This window comes from Myodes glareolus, chromosome 25, assembly GCF_982192425.1.
Source record: "Myodes glareolus chromosome 25, mMyoGla1.1, whole genome shotgun sequence".
Lineage (NCBI taxonomy): Eukaryota > Metazoa > Chordata > Mammalia > Rodentia > Cricetidae > Myodes > Myodes glareolus.
This window is the reverse complement of record NC_142050.1, coordinates 38631684-38659545: the sequence shown is the minus strand read 5'-3', so window position 1 is coordinate 38659545 and position 27862 is coordinate 38631684. Positions and strand designations below refer to the sequence as shown.

The window sequence follows — 27862 nt, the reverse complement described above, 5'->3', positions numbered from 1 at the left end:
AACAGGTTGAATGGAAGTCTGAGCCTCGTGGTTCAGCCTGCTCAGGTAAGTGCCTTCAGAAACCAGCACAGGCACTTTCCAGATGGCAGCTATAGAACTGTTTCAGTCGTGCTAGCTGTCCTAGCTTTTAATGAGCACTAACCTACCTGGGCATCAATAGTTTAGCAGGTAAAGTGCCATGCCCAGATGATAGAAGTGATATATGGACACATCATTCTTCCATAGAGCAAAAGACATACTGGTTGCTTTTATAAAATCTATGAAGGGCCAGCCAAGCTGTAAGAGGATGGATGGGGATGGGGTGCTCTGATGTGGATGTAATGTTCTTAATGCCGCTTGACCTTCCTTTGCTGCCTGTGCAGGAATGCTCTCTTTGGGAAAACTTAATGTGTTGTGTAATTTATACTTAATACTAGGCTTCAGTACAAAGTTTAAGTAAGTTAAATTTTCTCAAATTATAAGTAGTTATGGGTTGAGGAAAGGAAACGTTTTATTAGGTGAACCCCGTAAAGACTGGGGTAGAGCCTAGGGATGTAGCTCAGCTGTGTCTGATATGCACAAGACCCTAGGTTAGGTCACTTGGATTTCAGATGGATATTCATGCATAATAAGGGAGAGACTACAGGGATGTGGGGAAGCTTGATGCTTAGGAGACTTACCTTTACTCTCAAACTTAACACTCCCTATGAACGTGTTTTCTTGTCTTTAACCCAATTAACAGAATGTCACTTTAACCTTTTTCTGTTTTATGGAATTTTAATTCCCTTCTTTTCATGCTTTTTTGTTTTCAGTGAATTCATTAGTTGGATATAATTGTGATTCTTTTCTCCAAAATAGCTTATTTGAAAGTGCCTTGGGTATTGAGTGTGGAGCTGGGTGATCCCCTGTGCTTTCTGCAGTGACTCGCAACTAATGTGTTCTCTGATGACCCAAACAATTATCTGAAAGTGGTGGTGGCTAAGATAGTTGATGGTGTTTTTAAAACCTAGAAACTTGGACTTGGAGTACTAATCAGTTTGCTCAAAAAATGAAATCTTACAAGTTACTTATTCTTTGACTTTAGGAAGTTTTGAATATGCACAAAACAGGACAGATTATTCTACAATGTTCTTTCTGCTGTAGCTTACATGGCTGACTGTGCAGTGCTCGTATTCCCTCTTTTGGACGATGCTTGTTGCTGGATTCTACCTTTCCTGCCTTCTGTCATAGCAATTGTCCAATGGAGTTGTAACTGCTGGTCCTTTTCTCTGTCACCTTTTAACCATTAGACTCTCATCTCTCTGTGGTCAGGGTTTATTCCTCCTCCTCCTCCTCCTCCTCCTCCTCCTCCTCCTCCTCCTCCCCCTCCTCCCCCTCCTCCTCCTCCTCCTCCCCTTCCTCCTTCTTCTCCTCCTCCTCCTCCTCTTCTTCTCCTCTTCCTCCCTCTCCTCCTCTTCCTCCTCCTCCTCCTTCTTCTTTTCGTCTTCTTGTTTCTAACACCTAGCTTAGTAGAAACCCAGAAATTAGTTATGAGTGACAGAGTCCCAAAATTCTTGAAGTGAAGAACTGATAGTTGATCCTTGAAGATCACATCTGGGAAGAGATGGGGAGGAGGTGGCATATGCTACACTGCTCAGAGAAGTAGGAAAAGACCCAGAATTGTATCTTATCAGGGAAATCAGGAGAAAGAGGCATTTTGAGGAATTAGCAAACATCACAAGGTGGTCAGTGAGAATTGAGGGTTTTTTTTTTCAGGTTGGGGTTCAGATATTAGTGGCTTTAGTTTGTAAGATTAAAAACAATATCTCAAGAGATCAAGGTAAGACTATAGGATGGGGAAATGGGAGCATAAAGTTAGATAAATAAAATCTCCCTATACTTAGAGAAGTGAAGCCATAAGAGGAAGGTTTGGGAGTGACCTGTATAGAGAGGCACAGCCACAGGGTGTCACTCAAAGGATACTGACTTTGAAGCAGGAGATGGGGTCCCTCCGTTGTCCCCTCCTGGCCCCCTGCTGTAATTCACTAGGAGATGGATGAGATGAGCCCCCTGGTTCTGGACCCGTCTGGTCAAACAGCGCATTTCCAAGAAGCAGTGTGTGCTCTGCTCTGCTCTGCTCTGCTCTTTCTCAGAGTGATTTTTGTTTGCTCTAACCCCCTGTTTCTGCAGGAAACATGGTAGAATGGTGCTTACCACAAGACATTGACCTTGAAGGTGTCGAGTTCAAGTCTATGGCCAGTGGGTCCCATAAAGTTCAGTCTGACTTCATGTGAGTACTTCTGAACCCATCTTGCTCGGTTTGACCCCTCCTCTCCCACGCTCTCCAGAGCATGTTATCACGCGGTGTCTTCAGGCAATGTATGTGTGTATTCTGTGTTTATCCGCTTTCCCAGCAAGTGGGGTTCCAGCTCTCAAGCTAGCAACGGGTCCTGACACTCCCAAGCCGACAGCAGCTACAGTAGAGGTTCTGCGATCACTGCACCATTATGTGGCCCTCGTGGAGGATTTTGGTTTCAGTGTAAGAGAGGAGTTTCAGGGTAGTGTGGGTTAACCTACGACATCTGTGTGATAAACTTGGAGCACTAGCTTTAAGCGGGCCAGTTTTTAGTGCTGTGCAAATGGCACATTGTGAGTTTTGCGAGAAGCCAATGGATAAGCTTTCAGGATAATTTGTATCTTTAATCTCTGCATTGGACTGGAACCACGGCTGATCCAAGTGTATAAAGGGAAGGAAGTAAAGCGTCGGCCTCATTGGCGCTGTCAAAAGCCAAGGAACTGAGAGCATCAGGGTTTGTTCTGAGGAAACAGACTGAGTTCCAAAGGAGCCTGGAGGTCAACCTTGGTCCCGGTTCTCCCATTGAAGCCGTTAGTTGTGCTAGAGAGGATACCAGTGTCTGTGACTGTGAGCATTTGAGCGGCACACCTGTAGAGACCACATGCTCTCTCTAACTCTTGACTCTGGGATAACAAGTTCCGAGTCTTAGAGCCTTGACTGCTCCCCGGGAGACTGAATGACTTCTTTTATGGCCAAACTTTGTTATTTGGAGCTCTGAACGTAGCTATTTGCGCCAAGATCGCATTACAAAGGAAGAAAAGCAAAAAGTTTGTCCTTTTCCTAAGCTGGAGCCACAGTACATATTTGGTCTATTTCAGCTATTTTCGAAAGGGGCCCTTCTTTGGCCTGGCCTGCTTTGCCAACATGCCCGTGGAGAGCGAGCTGGAGCGTGGCGCACGGATGAAGTCTGTGGGTATCCTTTCTCCATCCTACACCCTGCTGTACCGCTATATGCACTTCCTGGAGAACCAGGTTCGGTAAGTGGCTTCTATACGTGGCTTTTATATGTTGTGGGAAACAGCAGGATCAGCAAGCTGGTGCCTGTGCAGTGAGTCCCTGGACACGGAGCCTGGGGCCCAGGACCACAGGTGGCTTTCCTATGGCATCTGTGGCCCTGGGTCAAACCTCAGTTGATGCTCCTTTCTTTCTTACAGCAAATTATTATACAATAGTTCTTTATCCTATAATGAAAGCTGGGGAAGATACTTGCTTTCAGTTTTATTGATACTCTCATCAATTTTAATGACATTTATTTTAATCAGACATGAACATGATCTTTAACTCAGCTGCTATGCTTACCGTTTTCCCAGGTAGGCAGGTAGAACATAAAGTGTTTTATGTCAAATCACTTATTATTTGGGGTAGTAGGAGAATATGTAGCAGCAGAAGAAAAGTTATTAATTACTATCTATCGCATATGCAGATAACCTAATTGAACATCAAACAATGCTGGAGAATGTTATCTCTAGTCTAGTCCTGGAAGCACCATTAAGATTTTAGTCTCTTTTCTTATATGTGTATTTGTGCTTTGATAAAATATGCTTGACAAGTGGGCATAGTGGCCCAGGAAATAAAGGCTTTTGGTTTACATTAGTAGCAATATAGCAAGACCTTATGTGTCACACATACAACTGTGTGTGTGTAGTGTGTGAGTGCACTTAGTATAGATACTATATATAAACTATTTCATCCTATGCATTATTCATTCATTCATTCATTTGCTCACTTTGAGTTAGAATCTTCATTCGTAGCCCAGACTGGCCGTTTAATTTGCAATCGTGTAGGATCCAGGCTTTTTATATGGTTAACGGCTTATAAACTGCAGTCCTCATGACTGCGCAACGGTTGCTCTTATCCACTAAGCCACCTCTACAGCTCCCTGGCATGGTTTCAGTCGATGGACTCTAAGCTAGTCCATCCTTCTTTCATTTTCATGGTAACTCCCTGTATCTCACATTTTATCCTTAGAGTCTGACTCTTCCCCCGCCCCTCCCGCATCTGCCCGAGTACTTTGCAGTGAGCAAGACACTGAAGTGCTTTTCGGTACAAAGAAGTTGGTTTTCCCAGCCTCACGAGATCTAAACGGGTGGATTTTTAACAGAGCTGATCAGCTTTCCTGAACAGCAATTAAAACAAACAAACAAACAAACAAACCCCCACTCGCTTCTTCAGCTTTTAAGCCAATGTTTTTTGATTATATAGCAACTCATTTTCTGGGTACCAACTTCTGCTTTAGCTAATATAGAAGCTAAGTTACGGTAACAAAGAAGAGACCCCAATGTACATCTGTTTACACAAGTCAGAACCCCATCTTTCTAGCACAGCTGTCTCAGACCAGATGGAGAGAAGGGTTTCAGCGTGGTGATGCCTGGAGCGCGGTCCTTCCGTCTTACCTATCTTCTAGCGTGATGGTGGAAAGTGACTCATTGCTATCCCGTGACATTTCAGCCAGGAAGGAGAGAGTTTGACGCAAAAACACCACTTCTGTGCATATTCCGTAGGCTAGTTGTTGGTTGCTGGCCAAACCCAGGCGTAGGAAGTCTGGGGACATGTCATTGCGGAAAGGGTGAAGTCATCTAAAATGTGGAGGTTCTGTTTGCTTAAGGAAGAAGTCTCTACCAGTGTGATAAGCTGTAGACTTTCCTCTGTTGCCATATCCACCCAACGACCCTATTACCCCTATTCATTCTGCATGTCTTCTAAAATCGATCTGTTCGCATGTTTACAGATATAGATCCTCATTCTCCCTCTCACACAAGAGAAAGCATGTACCGTGTTTGTATTTTCCCTTCTCATTCAGCTCTCACATGGGCACACTGGCAGCTTCCCCATCGTTTTCCCTTGCTGAGTCAGGAAGACTAGAACAGAGACGAGACTTTGATAACAGGGCACAAGGAAAGAGGAGTCAGGTCTAGGTGGGACATAACCTCTGTGTAAGTTAACTGGACTTCATTTCTGCACTGCCTCATCTGCACTTACATTGACTCTGACTTCCGATGTCCCAGGCTTACTTACTAATATTTTATCTACAGTTATTACCTATCTGAGCTCAATCATCACAATCCATGGAAGAGAAAAGCCAGATATGGTACGGCATGCTTGTAATCCCAGCACTGGGGAGGTGGAGAGGTGAATCCCTAGGGCTCACTGGCCAGCTATCCTAGCCTACTAGGCAAATTCTGGGCTAGTGAGAGACCTTGGCTGAAAAAATAAATAGATAAAATAAAGATGCCTCAGAAACCATACCAAAGGTTGACCTCTGACCTCTACTCATACTATTGAACACACTGTCTGGGTAGCTTCATGGCATAGCAGAACAAGTAACTCATGATTTATTTAACCATTCCATTGCCATTGAGCTTTAAGATTGTTTATTTTTTTACACCTACAGACAGGAGCATCTTTTGGATAAATTCACATTCATGAATTTCCTAGAAATGAAGTCATTGGGTCAGAGGATAGATACAGTGTGCCGTTTGACACACGTTTGACACACCTTCAGAACGGTGGTGGTACTTTCCCCCTGAACCAGCAGTAAATGGGAATGCCTGATGGTTCTGTATCTATAGAGCCCAGTGACAGACGGGTTCAGATGGCAAAGGGAGGTCGCTGGCAGAGCATCTCTGATTCTCACAGTGGATGAATTAGTGCAGAGTATGGTAGGGGACAGCAAGGGTCCCTGTCCTGAGCATCCGCATAGCATGTGCCCCATCAGTGCAGGGGGCTGTGGGCCTAAAGAGAACCCAGCCTGGCTGCTCCTGCAGGGGAATCCTTAATCTGGTTCGCACAGTTGGCGCTCTGTATCAGCAGCATACGCCGAGTCATTTGTCCCCACCATTGACAGCAGGGCTGTCACACAGTTTCCATGGGTGGCATGGTATGTGCTTCGGTGTGGTAGGTTTTAAATTTACCTGTCCTTATTGAACATCAACGTCTCCATCTTTGAAAAACCACCTTGTCTTCTGGCACTCTGTGGCTCTAGTACCTTTGGTGCTGTGTTGATGATCTGTTACAAAACCTACAGCAGTGTTTAAACTCTGAGGCTTCCACACAACGGTTGAATAACATTCCTCTCTGGATTTCCGTTTATGCCTGGGCCTCTGTGTTCTATCCTATATTGTCTGTTACTGCCATGTTAAGGCAATGATACCTTAGGCAGTCTAGGGCAGAGTCCTGATTAGCTGTTTTCTTTTCACATCTAACATTTATCTTTGTGTGGGGGAGTGAGGTCAGGCATGATGAAAAATACTTCACCCGCCGAGCCGTCTTGATGGCCTCGCCCTTAGCTTCCTGTCTAGAAGCCTCACAGCGCTGACTTTTTCTGGAGGACCTTGGTCCAGCTACAGCGTTGACTGCGGTCAATGAGTAAAGACCAGCAACTGAGTAGCAAATCAGCAAACAAAATGAAGGTGCCTTATTTAAATTACTGTGGACAAGTTACCTCTTTTAAGACTGAATATTTAGATTTTTCGTGGGCTTTTAAGGGAAAGTGGATCTTAACTCAAACACGTTTGAACTTCACATATTTGAACACATTCGGACTGGCACCCCCGCTGCCTTCTCAGAACAGCTAGCCAGACATTAGCCACCAAGCATTTCCCGTCCAGCCCCGGAGTGTGCCTGTGGGTTACAGCAGTTGCTATGAGCGCCCTCATGTTGGTTCATCGCTGCTAGCACATGACCGCCTCCTGAAGCAAAGCTGTCCAGACCCCTAAAGTTAGAGCGAGGCACTTATTTTTAGTAATTATTTTCTAAGCTTTTCTTTGGGAGGAGGCAAGGGCCCATTGTTTAATTTAGGCTAACCTTAAAGTTATGATTCTCCTGCTCAGCCTGTTCTTGAATTATAGGTACACACTCTCACAAACAGCTCATATCACACACACACACACACACACACACACACACACACACACACACACACACACATTTTGTTTGTTTGTTTGAGACAGGGTTTCTTTGTGTAACAGCCTTGGCTGTCTGGAAATTCCCTCTGTAGACCAGGCTGGCCTGGAACTCACAGAGATCCTCCTGCCTCTGCCTCCTGAGTGCTGGAATCAGAGGCGGGCGCCACCATGCCCAGCAGCAACTTCTTTTTAAGCCCAATGATGACGCGATGTTACTGCTCTCAATACAAATTTGTGCACAAAGTCTCTGCCCTTATCTTGCCGTTGAGTGCTGGAAGTCGCTCTGGGCGGCGACGAAGGCATCTGCTACTACGTTTTCCATTGGACATCTTCCTCTGAGCAGCTTGAGATACAACATGTCACAGGGGATGGCAGGTTGGTGGGTGGGAGGAGCCGGGACTGCCTGTTTGTAATCAGTGTCCATGATGCTCCCTTTCCTTCCCGAAGCTCCTTTTTAATCGCTCGGTGGTCACTGGAAAATAAACCAGGGTTGAGAGGACTTTTTTATTCACCCTTCTGTTGATTTGCTGGGGCAGTCTAACAGCATCTGTAATGGGGCGCCTTAGAAGAAAGAGACCTCCTATCACATAGCTCTGGAGACGCAGATTAAAAACATGACATCATCAGTGTTACCACTGTTGGTTCCGCGTCTCCCCCAGCTATGTGCTCTGCTGGCGGTCTCTGGGTAGCTTGGCATCTGCACCCCCAGTGTCCGCCTTCATCTTCACATAGCTACCCCAGGCCTGGGAGTGTACGTGAATTTCCCCCTCTTAAGTCACACTGGATTGGGGTTTCCCTGAAAATGCCTTGGTTTAACCTAATTGCCTCTGCAGATCCTCCCAATAGAGCTGGTACAGGTATTGAGATAAAGGTACCAGGTGAAGGCCGAGATGCCAGCATATCTCTGCGGAGGGAACAAGAATCAGCTTCTAATATTTCCATTAAACATAATGCCTTGGTTTGGAGGCAGGATTCTGCGTTGTCCAGATGATCTAGGACCTCAATGATATTTTCTTGATCTAAGGGTCAGTTAACAAGACTTTTGGCCTGAGCACAGGATGTGTCAGAGGGGAGTGCAGGGCTCGAGTGTGTGTGTGTGTGTGTGTGTGTGTGTTTCTGATTCATTTACATTATTACTTGATGTGAAAATGTGAGCCCCCAGCGGCCTTCAGTCCTAGCGTTTCCTTTTTTTGAGACACTAAGGGCTCAGCTTCTCCCTGTTCCTTTCTACCAGCACCAAACACAAGCATACTCACATTCTACACAAAGCAGAGCAGCTGTAGGCAGGACGTGTGTGGCCTCCCAGGTTCTTTCTTCCCACAATAAACAGCGCTCAGAGAAGCACATGTGATCAGCAGCATAGCTTGCTCAAGAAAATGGACACTAGACCCTTCCTGTTCGTTCTGAACATTTTGCATGGTGCTGTCGGGGAGTTTCAGGCCCCGTGTGTGCATTTTGCACAAAGACGACTTGAAGGGAGCGTCCAGGTGCGGACCTCCAGAGTGCGTCTCTGGGTGGAGATTCGCAGTTGTTCTGGGTAGAGCTGCTCACTGTGCGTGTGTGCTCCGCAGACACCAGCTGGAGATGCCGGGACACTACTCTCATCTGGCCGCATTCTATGAAGACAAGAAAGGGGTGCTCCATGCCGGCCCCGGAAGGGGCGGCAGCTTGCCACCCGTCTACTGGCTGCCTTCCATCCACCGCTACATGTACCCCGAGATGAAGGTGAGGCTGGCCATTCTCTCACATATCTGGGAATAGTCGTGGTAGATTAGTTTTTAAATGATAAGGAAATTATGCCTCAGCCTCGTGCCGAATAGTGCTTTTGGTAGAACTGGGTTAAATATAAGCATTTGGGTTCATTTAAAACACAAGGCAAATTGCCTTAAGCAATATGCCGTCTGGAGCCTTCTATAATCATAACACAAATTCACATATGCTGGGTTACATGTGGTGAACTCCTGGGATGCAGGATGCTTTTGATTCTGTCGGTTGCTTCTGCTATATAAAGCCAAACATTCACACTAAAGATGAAGAGTTTGATGAACAGACAAGGTATTTCTTAGCTATGTTATTTTGACATTACTTTATTTGGAAATTCTGTAGCATTTGTACTAGCATGGTTGTTTAGTGTTAACAAGAAAGCCAACCGTGCAGCAGGTGTTCAGAAGATAAAAAAGGGTCTCTTCCTTCTCCTTCTCCTGTGACTGGGCACAGGATATTTCAGTAAAACTTAGGAGTCCCCTTGCAAAGAAATTAATTTATCAGTGCCTATTGCAACATTCCTTTCAAGTAAGGTTTAAAGAAAAGTGTTTTGTTTTTTGTTGTTTGTTTTGCTTTTTATCCTTGTTGTCTATTTAAAGCAATTGAATGGTTCACTGACTTGCTTTAGGCCTTTATAGCTAGGAGACTGACAAAACTGAAACACAGGACTATGTCAAAGCCCATGTTCACTCCCTATCCTCCTTCACTGCTTTTCCAGAGATGTGGACCAGAAAGCACAGACATGGTTCGTGGGCCAGGACCAAATTACTTAAATGAGATTGACTTTTTATGTCATTTGGCCATAAGGAAAAAAATGAAATAAGTAAGATTTTATCAGCAAACCAAGAAGAGTATGCTAGCTATTTAAAACTAATTCAAGACAGGAACTCAGTAGCGGAGGAGTCAGAAGACTGAAGGAGCAAACAGAGGACACAGTAGCCCCTTATATTTGTAAACTCACCACAGTGTCTGCCTAACAAATCACCCAAGATTAAAAGCTTAAAGTAGTGCATGTATATGATCCCTCAGTTTCCGTGAATAAGGACTCCAGTCCTGGCTTAGCTGAATCCCCAACTTAGAATCTGCTATGAGAGACTTCAGTTAAGGTTTCAGCCAGGGTTGGAGTCTCAGCACAAGGCCCAACTGGGCAAATACCCATTTTTCTAAGTTCATATGGGAGTTGACAGAATCAGGTTTCTTTTCTTTTTTTCTTTTAACTTCTCCATTGAATCTTTGGGGGTTTCACATCATTTACCCCAATTCTGTTCACCTCTCACCCCACCCCCATATTCCCTCCTCATCTCTGCTGTACCTTCCCCACACACATACAAGAGAAAATAAAACAAGGTAAGCAAGCAAACAAAGGAATGTTGTGAGGGGCTGCGGGCAGGCCTGCTTTTCATCCTGCCTGGCTCCCGCACAGCTAGCTTAGCCCCAGAAATAATAACACACAAGTTATATTCATTTAAACACTGCCTGGCCCATTATCTCTAGAGAGTTAGTTACTGGCTAACTCTCACATCTTGATATTAACCCATTTGTAATAATCTGTGTTGCACCACGAGGTGGTGGCTTACTGGAAAAGATTCAGCTGTCCGACCTGGTGGCTGGCTCCATGGCGTCTGCCCCATTGCCCTCTTCCCAGCATTCTGTTCTGTTTACTCCACCTACCTAATTTTCTGTCCTATCAAAGGGCCAAGGCAGTCTCTTTATTGACCAATGAAAATAACACAATAGACAGATAACCTTCCTCCATCATTTCCCCTTTTTCTGTTTAAACAAAAAAGAAAGGCTTTCATTTTAACATAGTAAAATTACATATAACAAAACAGTTATCAAGCAAGAATTACAGTCACAATATTTATAACTATATCTTTATCATAATAATGGAAAACTATAAATATGACTATCCATTCTTCAACTCCATCAAAGACTCCAGAAGGATATAATATTACCTAAGTAAACAAGAAGTAAGCAACTTCCAAAACTCTAGAAATGACAGAGACATCTCGCTGCCTGGACAGTCACCCAAAGTTCCTCTGTATCGTTGGGGCACCCATCTTCGGCCTTCAGGCCCATAATATCCAGAGACCTTTCCATGAAGCAGGAAATTTCAAAGGCAGTTCAGTCACTATCTGCTGTGTCCTGCAGGATGTCTCGCAGACTCTTTCATGAATCAGGAACCCCGAAAGATCATCTCACCTTTAGGCAAGTACAGCAGTCCTCTCTCTGCGGGTTCTCTGTGTCCAGTTTATACAACAGTCCAGGCAAGAGCAGTTTCTTGCCCCAAATGGCTATCAAACTCCATAAGGAGCCTCTTCGATGCCCATCTTCCTCTTGAAGTAGATTGGTGCTGCCAGGAGCAGACGTGTCTCATTGTCATGAAAAGTCCTAAGTTATTAAAACATTAAATGCCATGTTCTGTAGTCTTTGAAAGATATGAAGAATGCATATCTGAAATATATCTATGCACATCTAGAAAATCAAACTAACATTACTACAAGCTTGACTATTATCAATGATTATCCATTAACAACCTATATTTTTAATTATACATTACATTTTTAAATGAACTACACAATCGCATACCTCAATCAAGATCAGAAATATATATACATATAACAAAATTGACCTTAAAATCCATACCAATGAAATTATTCATATCTATATCATATCCCCCTTTAAATGTAAAAGAACATTTGTAAGCTATATTTGGGAATATGGACGTAGTTATTTCTCTCCAAACTTCTTCCTGCTGTATAGGGGCGCAGTTAATCAGGTCTTTCATGGTATAACCTGTCTGCCAGGTTCATCTCAGTCGGCAGTTGAGTGAAGAAATTTTTTGAGGGTGTTCACAGCAACCTTTCAGGAGTACGTGGTCTATCATACCATATTGGGATAGTAGCAATCCACAGGGTCTCATCCTCTGTGAAAACAAAAGAAGGACCTCCTTTCCAAAGCATCATATTCTTAGACCCAAATTCTGAAGTCAAGGTATTTTCAAAATATCTATCTTGGATTAGTTCAGCAGCATTTATAAACAAATATCTTTTAGCAGCTGTTGCTCCTTCCGGAGCATTCAAAAAATTCAAAGAGAGCATAATAGCATACAGTATCCAGATTCTGTATGTATTTTCCATCTTTATATGGCTTTACTTTAACCTCTATTTCTTTTATTTTTACTTTCACTTTTTGAGACAGGTTCTCTGTATATCTTTGTCCTGGAATAACTCTATAGACTATGCTGTGCTTGAACTCACAAAGTTCTGTCTGTCTCTGCCTCCCCAGTGCTGGGATTAAAGGCGTGTGCTACCACACCTTGAACTCAGAGATCCTTCTGTCTCTGCCTCCCAGGCATTGGGATTAAAGGTGTGTGCTACCACACCTTGAAGTCACAGAGGTCAATCTACCTCTGCCTCCCTTGTGTTGGGATTAAAGGTATATACCACCACACCCAACTACTCTCTTTCTTCCTTTTTTACCCTAAGAACTTTAACCTTTAGCCTACATATATTTTTAACTCATAGTAAACCATTTAGAGGTTTTCTTCCTCTTTGACTCTCTTTTTACTGTATATCTCTCTTTTTCTGACCACATGAGTCTAAAACCGTGGCTTTGACGGCTAGATCCAGTCCATTCCTTAGCTTTCCAGACTCATGGTAGAGGTACCAGCCAGAGCTGTGTTCACTGCCACAACTCTATGGCGTTTCAAGGTCCTTGTCAGCAAGCAAGCTGCAGCATTCTGCTCACAGACCACACTCAGTCGGACTGCCTGCCTGAAAGAGTCAGAGTTTGCCCTGGCAGGACAGCCCAGAAAACCAGCACTTTAAAACAGCGCAGCTTTTTTCCTGCTATGACTGAAAACCGAAAAGCATGCGTTCAGCTTTTCATCAATACTAGCTAAGTGTTTCGTGGCAGGACCTTTTAAAAGAGCTGCAAAGTTTTACAGCTAAAGCTGAGTCAGGAAGCCTCTCTTAGATGAGAGCACTTGCTTGCCTCTAGCAAGCAGAGCAGACCCGAGAAATTGCTGCTACCAAGGAAACATGCTTTACTCTATTTTTTCCCAAGCTTTCTCAAGCTTTCTGTGGATTCAGTTATCCATGTGGGCGCCATATGTAACATGAAGGCCGGCTTGTTGGGGTTTCTGTCAGAGGACACAGTAGCCCCTTATATTTGTAAACTCACCACAGTATCTGCCTAACAAATCACCCAAGATTAAAAGCTTAAAGTAGTGCATGTATATGATCCCTCAGTTTCCGTGAATAAGGACTCCAGTCCTGGCTTAGCTGAATCCCCAACTTAGAATCTGCTATGAGAGACTTCAGTTAAGGTTTCAGCCAGGGTTGGAGTCTCAGCACAAGGCCCAACTGGGCAAATACCCATTTTTCTAAGCTCATATGGGAGTTGACAGGATCAGGTTTCTTTTCTTTTTTTCTTTTAACTTCTCTATTGAATCTTTGGGGGTTTCACATCATTTACCCCAATTCTGTTCACCTCCCACCCCACCCCCATATTCCCTCCTCATCTCTGCTGTACCTTCCCCACACACATACAAGAGAAAATAAAACAAGGTAAGCAAGCAAACAGAGGAAGAACAAAAACCCCAATAAACCAAAACAGAACAAAACCCACACCAGGAACAGAAAAATCTCTGCTTTTTCTCTCCTGCCTCTCCATCACCTCTTCATCTGTCCTGATGGTATTGGAGGAGTCATTGTGTCATATAGTATGCCCCTTTGTCCCCTCAGCTTGACTGGCAAATGTTCGTTGTAGTAAGTCACTGGTCGGGTTTAAGGCCTCTTGTTTCTGGAGCACCATCCTCCTTGGTTCCTCACCAGAGCTCCTCTGGGGTATCCTGTAGCCATCCCGAGTCTTGGTGATCTTGTGGGTATTGTTCCACAAGGACCAGTCCCTTCATGAGCTCCAGCAGGTCCCAGGTAGGGTAGATGCTAGGGTGAGTCAACCCAAGGTCTAGTTGTAGGTGTGGGTGTTAGCCAGGCAGGTCAAATCGAGCCATGGAGGGGCCACCCACCTCGGGTGTGGGGTTGGAGTCAGCTCCCCTACATGCATGTCCTCAGGGTAGGTTCATCCTTGCTTGTGTTTGGGGGTGGGGGCCCTCCTGAGTCCAGGGGCCAGCTCTTTTGCTGTAGTGACCAGCAAGAGGCCAGCTTTCCCCGGGCAGTGAAGGGTGGGGCCAGCTCAGTATAGCACTCTGGTTTCATCTTGCATAGTTCCTAAGGCCTCCTGAGGCAACACTGGCCACAGACATCAACATAGATCCCAGCTGCTGCTGGACCACAGACCCAGACATGGTCCATGGCAGCGGCCTGGGCCCAGACAACATCCTGGTTCTGGGGTCCCACTCAAGTGGGAATGGTTCTGGCAGTCACGTAGCCACCAGACACCACCAAGGCCTCAGGTTGCAGCCCCAACTCCGGGCCACTATGTGACTGCTGGACTGTGTCCTTTAGATATGAAAACACCAGAATTTTATATATGCATGTACTTATATATACATATGACTGTGTAATTCACCACTGTTCAAGTAGTAGGCAGCTAGAATGTCCGTGTAGCAGACAGCCATATGAAGAATGAATCAGAACGCAGCTGATGGCAGGGAAGGTCTGCCAGGCCTGTTTTCTATGAAGGTAGCAAGGGCAGAGAACTGTACTACCGTGATCACACTTTGTTGAAAACTCAGTCTCGGGCAAAACCAAAATATACATATTCTGTGTATTTTCCGTGAAGACAGAAAAACCTGAATGAACATTTAATAGTGATGCCCGTGTGGCACAGAGAGTCAGGGAGGGCAGTGCTTCTGTTCATAATGCAGAAAGGGCTTGGGCAAAAGGATGGGACCGGAAGTGGTACAACCTAGCCCTGTGCCTGTGGTTCTGTCTCCAGAGCCAAGCAACACATCTGTACTGAACAGACACAGGCTTTTTTCCCTTATGATTCTGCGGATGGTGCTGCACAATAATTCCATGGTGGCTTAGTCAGGGTTGCTGCTGCTGTGAAGGGACACCGTGACCATGGCAACTCTTATAAAGGAAACCGTTTAGTGGAGGTGACTCACTTACAATGTCAGAGGTTCAGTCCATCATCATCATGGTGGGACATGGGTGGCGTGCAGGCAGACTTGATGCTGGAGAAGCTGAGAGTTCTACATCTTGTATGCAACAGTCTGTAACACTGGTGGCGGGGTATCTTGAGCATATATGAGACCTCAAAGCCCACCTCCACAGTGACACGTTTCCTCCAACAAGGCCATACCTACTTCAACAAAGCCACACCTCCTAATAGTGCCACTCCCTTTGAGGGCCATTTTCTTTCAAACCACCACATCTAGCATTTATAGGGTATTAGGGATGTCCATAATTTAGAGGTAATTTAAAGTATATGGGAAGAACTGTGTATGCTACATACTAGTATTATTTCATTTAAGAGATCAAGGATCCACAGGTTTTGATATCTGGGAGTGGGTCCTGGGAAGCAGCTCTCCGTGGATACTGACCACATATATTATAACTACATTTGCTTCTTATGGAAGATCATGTGCATGTTCAAAAGGAAACGTTTTATGTTCTGCAAAAGCCCCTGAGAAACAAGCTGAGAAATCCTAGACATTTAAATCCAAGTAAGAGAAGCACCTGTGTCATTGTGCACCTGAGCAGGGCGCAGCGAAGAAGGGACGGGATCTGCGGCTGACCTCAGAAGAGGGAGGACACCTGGGGGGGCCTGCGTATGGGACCCGAAGCACCAACATTCCCTTGGCCCCAGACCTCTATATACACTCATCCATGTGCCAGAACAGTGTCCTGCAGATTCATTTGCTGTGTTAAAGCTTAGACTCCACTTACTTCAGGAAGCCTTCTCCTTCTCCATCTCCCAGGGTGCAATCAAGCCCCTGCCCGTTTGTCCCCAACAGCCGCTGCCCTTCCCCACTGTGCTGTGACCTCAGGCTATGTTCTGGTTGCTTTTTGACTTGCTCTGCCCCATCAGGTAACTGTCAAAGTCAGGGCCTGGGTGTCTTTATTCATTGTTGAAAATTAGTGATTTGGCACAAAGTAATCACTTAGGAGATCATTCTCGAGTTAGTGGATGTGTGTATCTATGAATGATCAAATAAATGAGATGAGAATTTAGAATCATTTATTCTAGGACATACTTGCACAGTCCCCGTCAGGTCTCTGTACAGCGCAAGCTCATACATGTCAGGGGCCTAAAGATGGCAGAAGGAAGGCAGGGGAAGAAGGGTTGTGCCCTAGCTCCCTTTTGACTGGATAGAAGGCAGTGACTGGAGACGTCTGACCAGCCTTGGCCCTCTAGGGCCCCTCTCCCTGGTGTTTGAATAAAGTGCACAGGAAATAAGAGTCACAGCAGGCTTGCACAGTGGACGGTGGCCTTGCTCGCAACAAGGGGCTGGTGAATGATAGAGGTTGTAGGTTGCTTTGGAAAGGAAAATTCCCCTCCCAGGTAGCCTCATCGAAGCTCTGGAGATTGAGGACAGCCAGTGGAGGTGTAGTGCAGGGGCTGCAACAGGGCTGGCTTAGGGCTTGGGTTCCCCCCACCACCACATTCTAGCAGCTCTCAAGACTTTCAGCTCAGTTTGTACCTTGGGGAAGCTGCCCGGCCTGCCTTTCTTATGGCAGATGAGCGCGCTATGTCTACAAGGAAGCATCAGAGTGGCCTTCTGAGCTATCACGAGTCGCCGGTTTGATGCCTCTGTTCTGCTAGTGACACTGGTGTTCTCGGTGCTTTGGTGTTCCTAGCTGTAAGTCATTCATGTTTTGCCTCTGGTGGTCCTTAAGCTGGCTGAGATAACCCATGGTCTGGTCTCCCTGTTTTACGGACTAGGAAAGCAGACTAGAAACATTGGCTCCCTCTCCCAGGCTTCCCTGTTAGTAAGCAGCAAAGGCAGGAGCGCAGTTCTCAAGCTGACACTGAGCCCCTAGCGGTCCTTCCAGAAGGTAGCTCCGTGGTAGGGTGGCTCCCTGCAGTTAGCGTTCCAAGGAAGCTGGTTAGAGTTGAAGTATGCCAGAGGCAGCCATGAGACTGCTGGCCCCTCCCTGCCTGTAACTGCTGCAGGAGAGTGCTACAGGCCGTGCACAGGAGAGTTCTCGGGTCTCTGCTGTTGCAGTCTGTTTGCTTGTCACTGTATTACAGTGCTCAGTGTTTTGTGTTGAATGTTCTCATTGAGGCAGACGTATCTTCAAGGGTAGTCTCCAACAGTACATCCTTTAAAAACGCCTGCATTCGAAACCCATGTGCACATACAGGCACATGCATGCTCAGGCCAGAGGAGAGCTCGGATCCCTTGGATCTGGAGTTGCAGGTATTTGTGCGATGTCTGTTATGTGGTGCTGTGATCTGAACTCCTGTCATGACTGTATGTTAAGCGTGCTGAGCCATTGAGGGGTCTCTCCGTCTTCCAAACTGCTGAGTTTTAAATCCAGCTGTTTCCTCTGCACTTCTCTCCAGAGTAAAGTGTTTCTAGTTCTTAAATTCAGACTTTATTCTGTCGGGAGAGCTGACACATCAGAGGAATCAGGCACCAGGTAGCATTTAGTGTGGAAGCAGCTATCTCTGAACGCTTCACGGGGATTTCACGGAAGGCTGCTTCACAGTGACCACCTCTAACAAGTTCTCCACCCGCCCTTGTGTGTTTCCAGATCACACACCCTGCTGGCTGCATGTCTCAGTTTATTAAGTTCTTTGGAGAACAGATCCTCATTCTTTGGAAGTTTGCCTTACTCCGAAAGCGCATTCTGATATTTTCTCCCCCACCGGTGGGCGTCGTGTGCTACAGAGGTAACGAGAAGCCCAAGTGAGGGGGCTCTTCCTAAATGCCCAGTACATACATACGCCCTAATCCTTCAGTTACTCAGCAGGTTAGGAAGAGTTTGGGCCATATCAGTGGGGTCAAGGCTTCTGGTTAGATTTGTATTTTAGAATGTGGAGTCTAGAGGCAGTGAGGACAGATGAGGTTTTACCTTCATATCTGGGGGAGAGGTGAGGGTCTGGGCTGAAGCAGAGGTGAGGCAAACTGGATAGGGTTGACTGAAGTATGCAGGGATGTAATTGAGAAAGAGTCTAGGACCACAAGGATGATAGGGCCACCAAAATGGGGAACCAAAGTGCAGTGAGGAGTAAATTTGGGTGTGTACTTCTTGAGACATTTCCGGGGAGATGTATATCAAGCACTTGTGTGATTGGGTCAGGACCAGTGGGGAATAGCTGGCCTTGAGAAGAAGGTTTGAGAGGGACACAAGGCCTGTATCTTCAGAATGGACAGGGTGTGAGAGGCTGGCAGGTCGTAATGCAAGGACAGGTGAGAGCGGAGGACCAGAGAATGGGAGGTTCCAGAAGGCCAGGGTATTGAGGAGGGGGAAGGTCAGCAGAACCAGAGTCTAAGTCAGGTCAGTGAGAGAAATTCAGAAAGCATCCGTCTGACGATGCATTGCTGATGAGACCTTCAGGATATCCAGTTCTGCAGTGGGGCCCTCAAAGATTTTCCAAGACCGCCTGGTTACAGGATAGGTAGCTCAAACCAGGCCCTTCCCAGCTTCTGAGGCGACTTCCCATTGCCCTAGCAAAACGCAAGAGGCTGTGAATCCCTAAGAGGCTTGTTTGAGCTTTTAGTTCTGAAAGTCCAAGAGAGCAATGCTGGCAGCTAGTCATCTTTTGAGGATTCCCTGGCGGAAGAGATGGTGTAGGAAAGAGTAGCGTGGGGAAAGAAGCAGAGTGAGTCTATAACATGCTTTAGAGATAACCGACTCAGTGTCTTCAGACAGCACCAAAACTTGTATGAGCGTGGCACCGCTCTGACGTAATTCCATCTTAAAGATCCCGCATCTCTCAGTAATACTACATTGGGGGCCAAGCCTCAGTGTTGTGGGGTTTGACAAGAACAAACCACAGGATGTAGCAGTTCCCATGTAGGTCAGCTGTTTGGAGGTATTGACCTGCGCTCGGTCTTGCGTGGGGGCGATGGAGCAGAGGGGAAGATTCCTCACTTCTGTTGTCCCCACCCTTCCAGTGTACTGCTGCTGTTGTCTGGCCAATGTCTCACTGCCTGGCATTGGAGGCACCATCCCCGAGTCGAAGCCTTTCTTCTATGTGAATGTGGCTGACATTGAGAGCCTGGAAGTAGAGGTGTCCTATGTAGCCTGTGAGTATGGGGCCCTGCCCACCTCTCCCTGTGTCCAGACCCTTTCTTCTCAGAAATAGGCTCTTGGACTCCTGGCTCTGTCGTAGGATTGGGGCGGCTTTCTCTGTGCCCGCTTGGGGTTGGTTACCGCATTAACTCTGGGCTCCGCAGGCACCACGGAGAAGATATTTGAGGAAAAGCGAGAGCTGTACGACGTCTACGTGGATAACCAGAACGTAAAGACGCACCACGGCCACCTGCAGCCCCTGCTGAAGATCAGCAGCGCAGACAGGGAGAAGTACCGGCGGCTCAATGAGCAGAGGTGAGACAGCGGTCCGCCATATCCATGCCGCGAGTGCTAGTCAGTGCGGCCCAGGCCAGCGCGGTGCTAAAAGGACCAGAGGTTTGCAGGGCAGCCAGGAGCACCATCCTGTTCAGGATGGCCCTGTGAAGTCTGCGCAACGCCTACTCCGCCACCCCTTTCCTTGAGCATTTCCTAAAGGCGGGGGATGGGGAGCACAGGGTAGAAATCAAGGGGAGTTCTGTGCGTTAGGAAGCCGACCTGCTGCCCTCGCTGCAGGGCAGCAGACACTCATGGGTGGTTTCGGGTGGGCTTGAGACTCTGAAATCCCATGAAGGAACAGTTACAACACCAGCTTTCAGAAACACCCCAAAAGACCTTGTTTAGGTGTGCCCGTGTGTGTTTGGAATAGCCGTTCATGTGCATGGTATGGATGCATTAGAAAACTTGTGTGAGCACACTGTCCCACGTAACTCAATTCTGGTTATCCTAGGAGAGAAAGGGTTAACTTATATTAGCCCCATTCAGCAGACAATCAGGCAAGACAGTCACCCGACTAAGGGGGTACCAGTGGCAAAACGGGCCACAGATCCTGGGTTTGAGTCCAAGCTTTGCTCATTTTTTTTTTTCCTAGTCTTTGGCCTGGCACTAATTCTTCCTGGTGCCTTTTCTTGGGCGATACGGACAGTGTTGATGTTGGGTTGCTGCCAATCATGTGATTGGATGCAGCAGCCACTAGAGTCTGATAGTGTTCTCCCCTCTAACAGGCAGATGCTGCTGTACTCCCAGGAAGTTGAAGGCGACTACAACCCTTGTGAAGAAGACCTCTTTGTGCTGTGAGTTGGCCTTGCAGCAGCAGTGGGTCTCTGGGAATCCTTTCAGTACTAACTTCTATGGACAGACATCTTGGTTCACACTACAGTTTCGGATGCCCTTTATTCTCAGGGCTTTCAGGGCTCGGTCCTCAGTGGTAGCCCAAGTCCTGCACACCTATCAGGGTGAACCCAGAGGTGCCGAAGAGACGGGGCAGGTCCTAGAGAAAACGGGGACCCTGAACATGCATCTTATTAACCATTTGCATTCAGGATGTCACCACATAGCTGTCATCTCTCCACCCTCATTTGTTGACCCTCTGGAAAGACCATTTCCTTGTGCTGAGTGTTATGAGGTCCGCTGGAAATTCAGCCTCTCCTCTCCAGATCTGGTCGACATGGGAAGGGCTGGCTTTCAAGGAGCTGCAGGAAGTCCTGTTTCAGAATCAGAGTAGAATATGATTGAAGTAGAAATAAATGCTCTGGAGAGCCCTTAGCTTTGATGAGGGCATCTCCACTGAGCTGTGTCTTGTTTCCGAGTCTATTTCCTAATGCACACGCACGGTGTCTGGGCAGACACAGTCTTGTCAAGGTTTGACACTCAAGCCATTTTCTTATGTCTGTGGAAAGCCCCTGACTCCAAAGCAACATGGCTGAATGAACGCCTTTCTAAACACAGCTCATTTACTCATTCAGCGTGAGTGTACAGCTGTGACCCTGAAATCCTTTTTCTTACTGTATAATGCTCCCACAGACACCCTCCCAAAGGGAGCACAAACCTGAGCGCTATGAGCCTTGTCCTCAGTGAGTTCAGTGTGCCTCCTTTCCACTGCTGGCTTCAGAACCGCCCTGTGCCTGCTCCAGCCCCTCTGAGCTCTCCCTGTGTGCGTGTAGCAACCATGACCTAGGGCTGCTAGGCTAGCGCAGTGCCCTGTGCTCTCGAGTGAGACTTGTTGGCTACCAGCTACAGCGGTCCAGTCAGGGCTTTGAACGATGTGCATTTGAGTCTCTCGCTTGAAGTCTTGTCTCGGAACTGCGTTCCCAGGTTCTGTGTTTTCACTCTTCCCTGAGGGTTACGCACTGGGAGGGAAGCTGTTTATGGAGCCTCTCTGGAAGGCTATGCTTAAAACAGGAAAGTCGCAGTCAAGCCACCATCCCTAAAGATTGCTCTATCATATGGTGATTCTTGCTGACATCATCCACAGTCTAATAACCATTTCACATTTACCTCTAAAAATTGTTTAGACTTAATTTGGAAGTTTTGCACAGTTCGGGCCCTATATGTTTGAGTTATCTGGTTGACACTTTGCTGCAATTTCTCTCCCTTTCCTGTCTTGGAAATGCAGGTTTTTCCTAGAGCAAAACAACCGGATTTTTCAGACTCTGTTGGAGGTGTCCGCCAGTCAAGACAAAACTCTAACAGCAGAACATGCTCGAGGCATGGGACTGGACCCCCAGGGAGACAGGAGCTTCCTGATGGACCTGCTGGAGGCCTACGGCATCGATGTCATGCTGGTCATTGATAACCCCTGTTGTCCATAGGAGGAGAACGAGGACTTGGTGGCGAGCCGCTCGTGTGGGGTGACAGGAGCCTGGAGCGCACCCCAGGCCCTCGGCAGCTTCAGTTTAACACAGAGGACTGTTTAGACTCTCCAACCCATGTAACGTGTGCCATTTCCTTTCTCCCCTCCGCCCCGGGGCTGAGGTGAGGCCATCGGGTTTTGTAGCCTTTGGTTGGACATTGGAATCTACTGTCTTCCACTGCTGCTGCTTTGGGTTTAGGCTTAGGAGTTGCGTCAGTCAGAGGGAGTCAGACTCTGGGATGAACTGTTCAGAAGATGTGTACGTCTTCGTCCTTCGTTGCATACGAGGATATGAGACCCATGAGTGCTAGTGCGGCCTTAGATGTGCATCTGCCTGAAACCAGGAACTAATCAGATGACCTTTTAGGGTCACCAAGTTCGAGGGGTCGGGTTGGGATGACCTACTTGTCACAGGACAAGTCTGTGTCCTCTACGCTGACTAGAGTGGGGACCACAGAGAAGGAAAGCAGTGTTCGTGACAGAATGTCAGGGAAAGGTGGAAAACTAGAATGGATCTTTGAAACCCTTTCTAAAGTAAGGTAATGGTAGCTACAGTGTAACATACCCCTAGCCCCTCCTGCATCTGAATCCCCTCCGGATGGGTTGGTGAATTCTGAAGGTTGGAGCTGGCCCCGGAGCTTATATAAGCAAGTTCATTTGACATTTGAGTCTCTTTTGAGGGCTGACTTCTTGGTGTAACAGGTTCAACAGGCAAGGGAAGCCATCTCAAGGTTCTCTGAGAGCTCTCTGGAGGGATTGTTTGCAGTCCTGAAACAGATGTTTCTAGTGAATTCGGAAATGTACCCAGGGTCTGAGCTGGTTGACTCAGTTTGGGATGTGGGAACAGGTGTCTTAACTGGTTTAAAACTCCCACAAACTTATCTTTAGCAGAGAAAACATTCCTTAGCCTAAGCAATTGGATCCACAGATCCAGCAGATTTGACAGGGAAAATAAAAAGTGCCTCCCCCGCCAGGAGAACAGCTGGAAACCGCAGACGAACAACCATGCCCTCTTTCTTTGGCCTGGGATGGAACTTACAGTCACCTTGTTCTTAGCGGCAAGGTCACTCACGACTGCCAGGTTCCTAGATGAGACATTAGGTGAGAGGCAGGTGTTAACCATACTCAGAAAGCCAGTTCCACTGCTAGTCTCCTTAAAGATTTTGACTGAGAGTTTGCATTTTCAGTAATGATTTCTTCTCCTGTGCTCTTCCTGCCTGCCTCTGTTACATGTGAACGGCTAGCTAGCCATCCAACATCCATGTCTGTAGCCAAAGAGCAGTCAGGCTGATGCCCGCAGCAGAGTGAACTTCCGACCGTGGGGCTCAGCCTCTTAACTCAAGTAGGTTCTCACTTAACTCAAGTATTTTCTCTGTAGTTCCCTGATTAAAAATTCAAGGAGGAAGAGATTTGCGTGTGTGGAAATGCAAATGCACACTGCTGAGCCCTGGTGACATCTTTTCTGTAAATATATAAATAAGTTTAGGTATTGACATAACTGTTCAGCTAATAGGTTTTTCTCCTCTGCAGTGTGGGCTTAGCCGTCATCCCAGCAACATGTTTACAAAAAACAGCTGTGCTCAGTGGCTGAAGTTCCACCTGCTCCTTCCTGTGGCTGACTTCTCTTGCCCCAGGGCCGACTGAACAGGGACCATCAGATGCTGATGAAACAACACTTCCAGTAATCTCTCTAAGAGCCTCGAAGTTGGGCATAGATGCTAGTCAAAGATAGGAAGAGCCCTTTCTGAGAACCTCCCTAGAGCCTTCTGCTTGCCACTGCCGTTCCCTGTGCTGTTGCAAGCTGATCTAAAGATAGCAAGGGTGAGAAAGGCTGTCCTTTGTGAAGTTGGGCCCTGTGGACCCTTTTTAACAAAGCAGCTGTTTTCCTGGTCTCTTTGTACCCCACCCACCCTTGCAGAGGACCAGTGTATGGGTGGCCCAGAGGGATACAACCCCCAGATGATGCCATGTCTTAGGTCATAGGTTCTGGGCTCAGCTGACCCCAGAGCAGAACTTCTTGTTCAACATCTCTTTCAACCCTTTCCTACTCTGCCAGCTTCCTCCTGCAGCCAGAACCTGGCACAGACCTCTGTGTGGCCCAACAGATGTATGTTAGCACCTCTGCAGCCTTTGCCTCTATTATTAGCTTCAGAGTATGTCTTAGAAGTGAATTCCTGTCTGTGTCCCCGTGAGGTCTCACTTCGTACCAGACTGATCCCCCCCCCCCCCCCAGTGGCAGTGAGCGATGCAGGTCTGCCTCATGTGCTGCAGGTTCCCCATATAGTGAAGAAGTCTGGATAGACATACAGGACTCTCTCTATGGTGATGACACAGAACCTAGCAGCCATAGGATTTGCTTTTTTGTTACTTCTGAAATGCTTTCTGAAGACCCATCTGGTTTTATTAGGAAGAAAGAAGTGGGTTCACATCCTCCACAACTTTCTAGGTCTGATGGTCAGCAGAGTCAGGCTTTTTTTTTTTTTTTTTTTTAATTACTACTGGCCTCAGGGTTAAAAATTCTCCTGGTGGCCCCCACCAGATCCCTGCCTAAGCTAACAGGGCCCTTCTGGAGACCCCACCTGTACCATGCTGTGAACCATGTGCCAACCCGGAAGCACTTCCTGATTTGAATTGCTGGCTACTCAGTCAACTTAATTTCTTAAGTTAGAAGAAATTCCAAGTGGTCACAATCCTCAGAGGGATTGGGGTTTTAGATCTGTGGACATCCATATTAAATAGAACAAAGGCCTCTTAAAGTGGATGATGTCAATTTCATTAGCAGATGGTAGGAAACACTTGGCTAGCTGGTGCCTGGCTCAGGACTTTTTCTCCAGAAGGAGTAAAAAAAATAGCAGAGCTTATCTCCCCACACTCTTCAGAGGAAGGCCAGGTTATTGCTTGGTATTAGCTTCGGCTTTAAACATGGAGCCTTCCCTATGCTGGGCGTGGATCCAGGCCAGTGTTGGTGTCCTACCTGGGGCCCATATGGTCCTGCCAGTTAGGAGTACAGCGTGACAGGAGGTGTTGGCTTCCTACACTCCCACCCTCCCTGGCTGTGGGAGAGAAGCTGTTCCCATGGCTGTGACAGAATAGGATAGGAACTCGAGACTGTCACTTACCTTGCTGGAAACCACGGGAAAGGTGAGCGTGACACTCAGGAGACAAGAGTGCTAAATGCTTCGTCGCTGCGTGGGAAGGTTCACTTACGTACTTACCTGATGTTAGCTAGGAGATAAAGGTAAATTAAGTCTTAGCTTGTGGCTGTCTTCCTTCTGGTGGTGGTGGGTGGCGAACCTGCTCTGTCTTGAGGCACTGAAAGCGTATGAATGCAGTGAGGGGGAAGTGGGACTTTCAGGTAGACTTGCACGGGGTGGTACCCAGTTAGCCTTCTGGTGGCAAACGCTAGCCTCTAGAGACACAGGTACTCAGGAACTGTCCTTTCCCTTAAACTCACAGCGGAGAGTGCACTGAGGTGCTCTCTCCAGGTCCCATGTAGTGGACCTTGCAGTGGTAAAGAAGGGATACAGGGTGTGGATGAACAGAATTACAGGATAATGCCGAGTTTCACAGTGAACTTGCCTTACCTTGAGAAGAGTTTGAAAACTGACGAGAATCTCTGTAGGAAGACCAACAGGCCCTCCAGGGCTGCCATCTCCCCACCAGACTTGCAGGCGAGTAGGCTATGATTCGGAGAGCTGTGAGCCCTCCTCTCTCTCGCCCATAGCTCACAGTTCTACCCCATGGTGAGGATCCTGGGGGTCTGTGGGCTTACCTCAGCAGACCTAGTCTCATCCCTTCTCATCTCATGAAAATCCTTTTCTGATTTGGGTGGGGGAAGGGGAGAGGCTGAGGGCTCCTTGACACCCAGCACATGGGTTCTGACTCTCCCACTTTATTGCCAGCATTACCTCTGCTCCCAGAAGCAGCTGGAGTACTGAGTATTGTAGGAAAAAGACTGTGAATTAAGGTAATGTTTTCACTATGAGAAACGCAAGTTTATTTTTATATCAGTGTTACTGAGTACTAAATTGTTGCCATGGAAAGGAATTGCAAAGTCATAATCTAAGGAGGAATGGGCACCTTTGTAACGGGACAGCCGCCGAGGCCCTTGAGTGCCACTGTCGTGACGGTGTATTGAAGCGTGAGCACAGACTGTGACGTACTTTTCCAGTGGCACTAGTTGGCCTGGGAAGGATGAGATGGCCACCAACTTTGGCTGAAGCTCTAGGACAGAAGGGATAAATGCAGTCCTTCAGTGCCTGTTCCCTCCTGGTCAAGGGAGAGGGTGGGAATGGGAGGTGGTTTTCTAGCTGGCACTTTAATTCACTGTAGCGGCTGCAGGTTGGGTGATGATGCTGTAAATTTAGAAAAGGAATAGGAAGTTTCTGGTGCTATATAGAGAAATGATGATGGGATAAAGAAAGCTCTGCTTTCATCTTTTTAGAACTTACTCTAGAATTTCAACATGCCCCCGGCACTTAGAACCATGTTGACTTTAGGTCTGAAAGGTTTACAGCAGAGGATTTATTTACTTTTGCAGCAGGTGCCTGCTCAGTCTCACGGTGAGTTTATTTTGCTTCCTGATGATACGGGGACTTATGGGGGCAAAATAGGGTTTTATAAATTGTGTATAGATGGAACTTCAAAGTGAAATACCCAGGCAGAGCAAATATATATAATTGACATTGTATCTGGGTAAATGAAGCAAGGATATATAAAAGTGAGGAAAACTAACAATGGGGGACTCTGGCTGGGCTCCTGAACTGCCAGCATGGGTGACGTCTAGGATTTGGGGTGGAGGGAATCAAAAACAAGTTCTTTATTTGTTCAGAACTTGCTGGCTAAATTTTTATATAAGTCTGGAATATAATCCTTTCCTGAAGAAATAGTTGTCACCAAGGAAATCTGTTTTCCAATTTTTTTTTTAAACATTAAGTGTCCCTGTTGCCTTAAATGTAAAAACCTACTTTGAGTAATAACCCCAGCCTAAGAGTTATAGCAATAAGAGAACCCAAATCTATTTTTGTTTCAAGTCTTTACCTCTATAACAAAGTCAGAAAGAGAAGTGGTAAGTTTTGCTCTGGGTACTACTGCAGACCGATGTATCCTTTCTCTGTGTCTTCAACTGTGTGTTATTTACAGACCTGAAGAGAGCTGGGCTTAACCCTGAGGCTAAGTGAAAATGTTTCTTGAATTGATTCTTTGTGTGGTACAAGTAACACCTGTGTATATCGTATCTGTATATATCTGAACCAAGTTATGTGCAGAGGTTGATAATAACTATATTTACAAAAAACCCCAAATTTTTACAATTAAAGTTCCCATTTTAACATGAGCCTGTGTGCTGTGATCGCTGGCAAGGTGTCTTTGGTAGGAAGGAATGATGGCCCCGCCTGTGAGCAGAGCCCAAAGGCTGAATGCTGCTTTACCTACAGAGATGAGGACAGACACTGGGGAGCTGCAGCAGTCCTTTGAGAGACTGGGTGGATAAACATCTCCAGGTAATGGAAACTAAAGTCAGAGAACCAGGACTGTGTATCTTTAATCCCCACAGGAAACTTCTAGACTCCAGAGAAGCTATTTGTGTCAGAAACATCGTCTCAGTTTATGTGGCATTATATAGATATATGTGCACGTGTTTATCTGTACTCTAAAACTTTTATTTCAGCTTTGCCTTTGGGGAGTTATTTTAAACCAGTCTAGAGTGAATGGAAACACTGATGGCAAGGCTAGGTGTCTATTTCCTAAGTGGGATGGCCAGATCTAATAGTGTGCCTTATAAGAACCAGCATTCTTACAGTTGTTCTTATAATGTCAGTTGCTGTATAAAGGCCAGAGGTGACCCCCATGATCCCTTTGCAGAGCTGAACATCTCTATACTTGTTAAATGTGGGTATTTTATGGATGTCCAAAGAACAAAGCAGTAGACAATGAAACCCAAGTCCTTAAAGGAAACTAGGAAGTAGCCACCCCCCCCCCCCCCACTTCCCGCCAGACAGGGTTTCTCTGTGTTCCTGGCTGTCCTGGAACTCAC

At 46.6% G+C, this 27862-nt stretch overlaps 1 protein-coding gene across 2 annotated transcripts in view; it reads left to right on the top strand.

The window, feature by feature from the left end:
• The window catches only part of Dennd11 (DENN domain containing 11), a 37528-nt gene extending 10365 nt beyond the window's left edge, over nt 1-27163 (top strand). Inside the window, exons 2-10 of one of the 2 annotated variants that reach the window (XM_085683611.2) lie at nt 2149-2248; nt 3133-3291; nt 8790-8943; nt 17655-17793; nt 19022-19153; nt 19304-19454; nt 20201-20269; nt 21592-21808; nt 23359-27163. In XM_085683611.2, coding sequence (XP_085539737.2) covers nt 2149-2248; nt 3133-3291; nt 8790-8943; nt 17655-17793; nt 19022-19153; nt 19304-19454; nt 20201-20269; nt 21592-21787 — 1100 coding nt within the window. In that variant the 3' untranslated portion in view covers nt 21788-21808; nt 23359-27163. Of the gene's footprint in view, nt 1-2148; nt 2249-3132; nt 3292-8789; nt 8944-17654; nt 17794-19021; nt 19154-19303; nt 19455-20200; nt 20270-21591 lie in introns of both variants that reach the window. The other variant, XM_085683610.2, reaches the window with a different exon arrangement.
• Nucleotides 27164-27862: the final 699 nt, after the last annotated feature.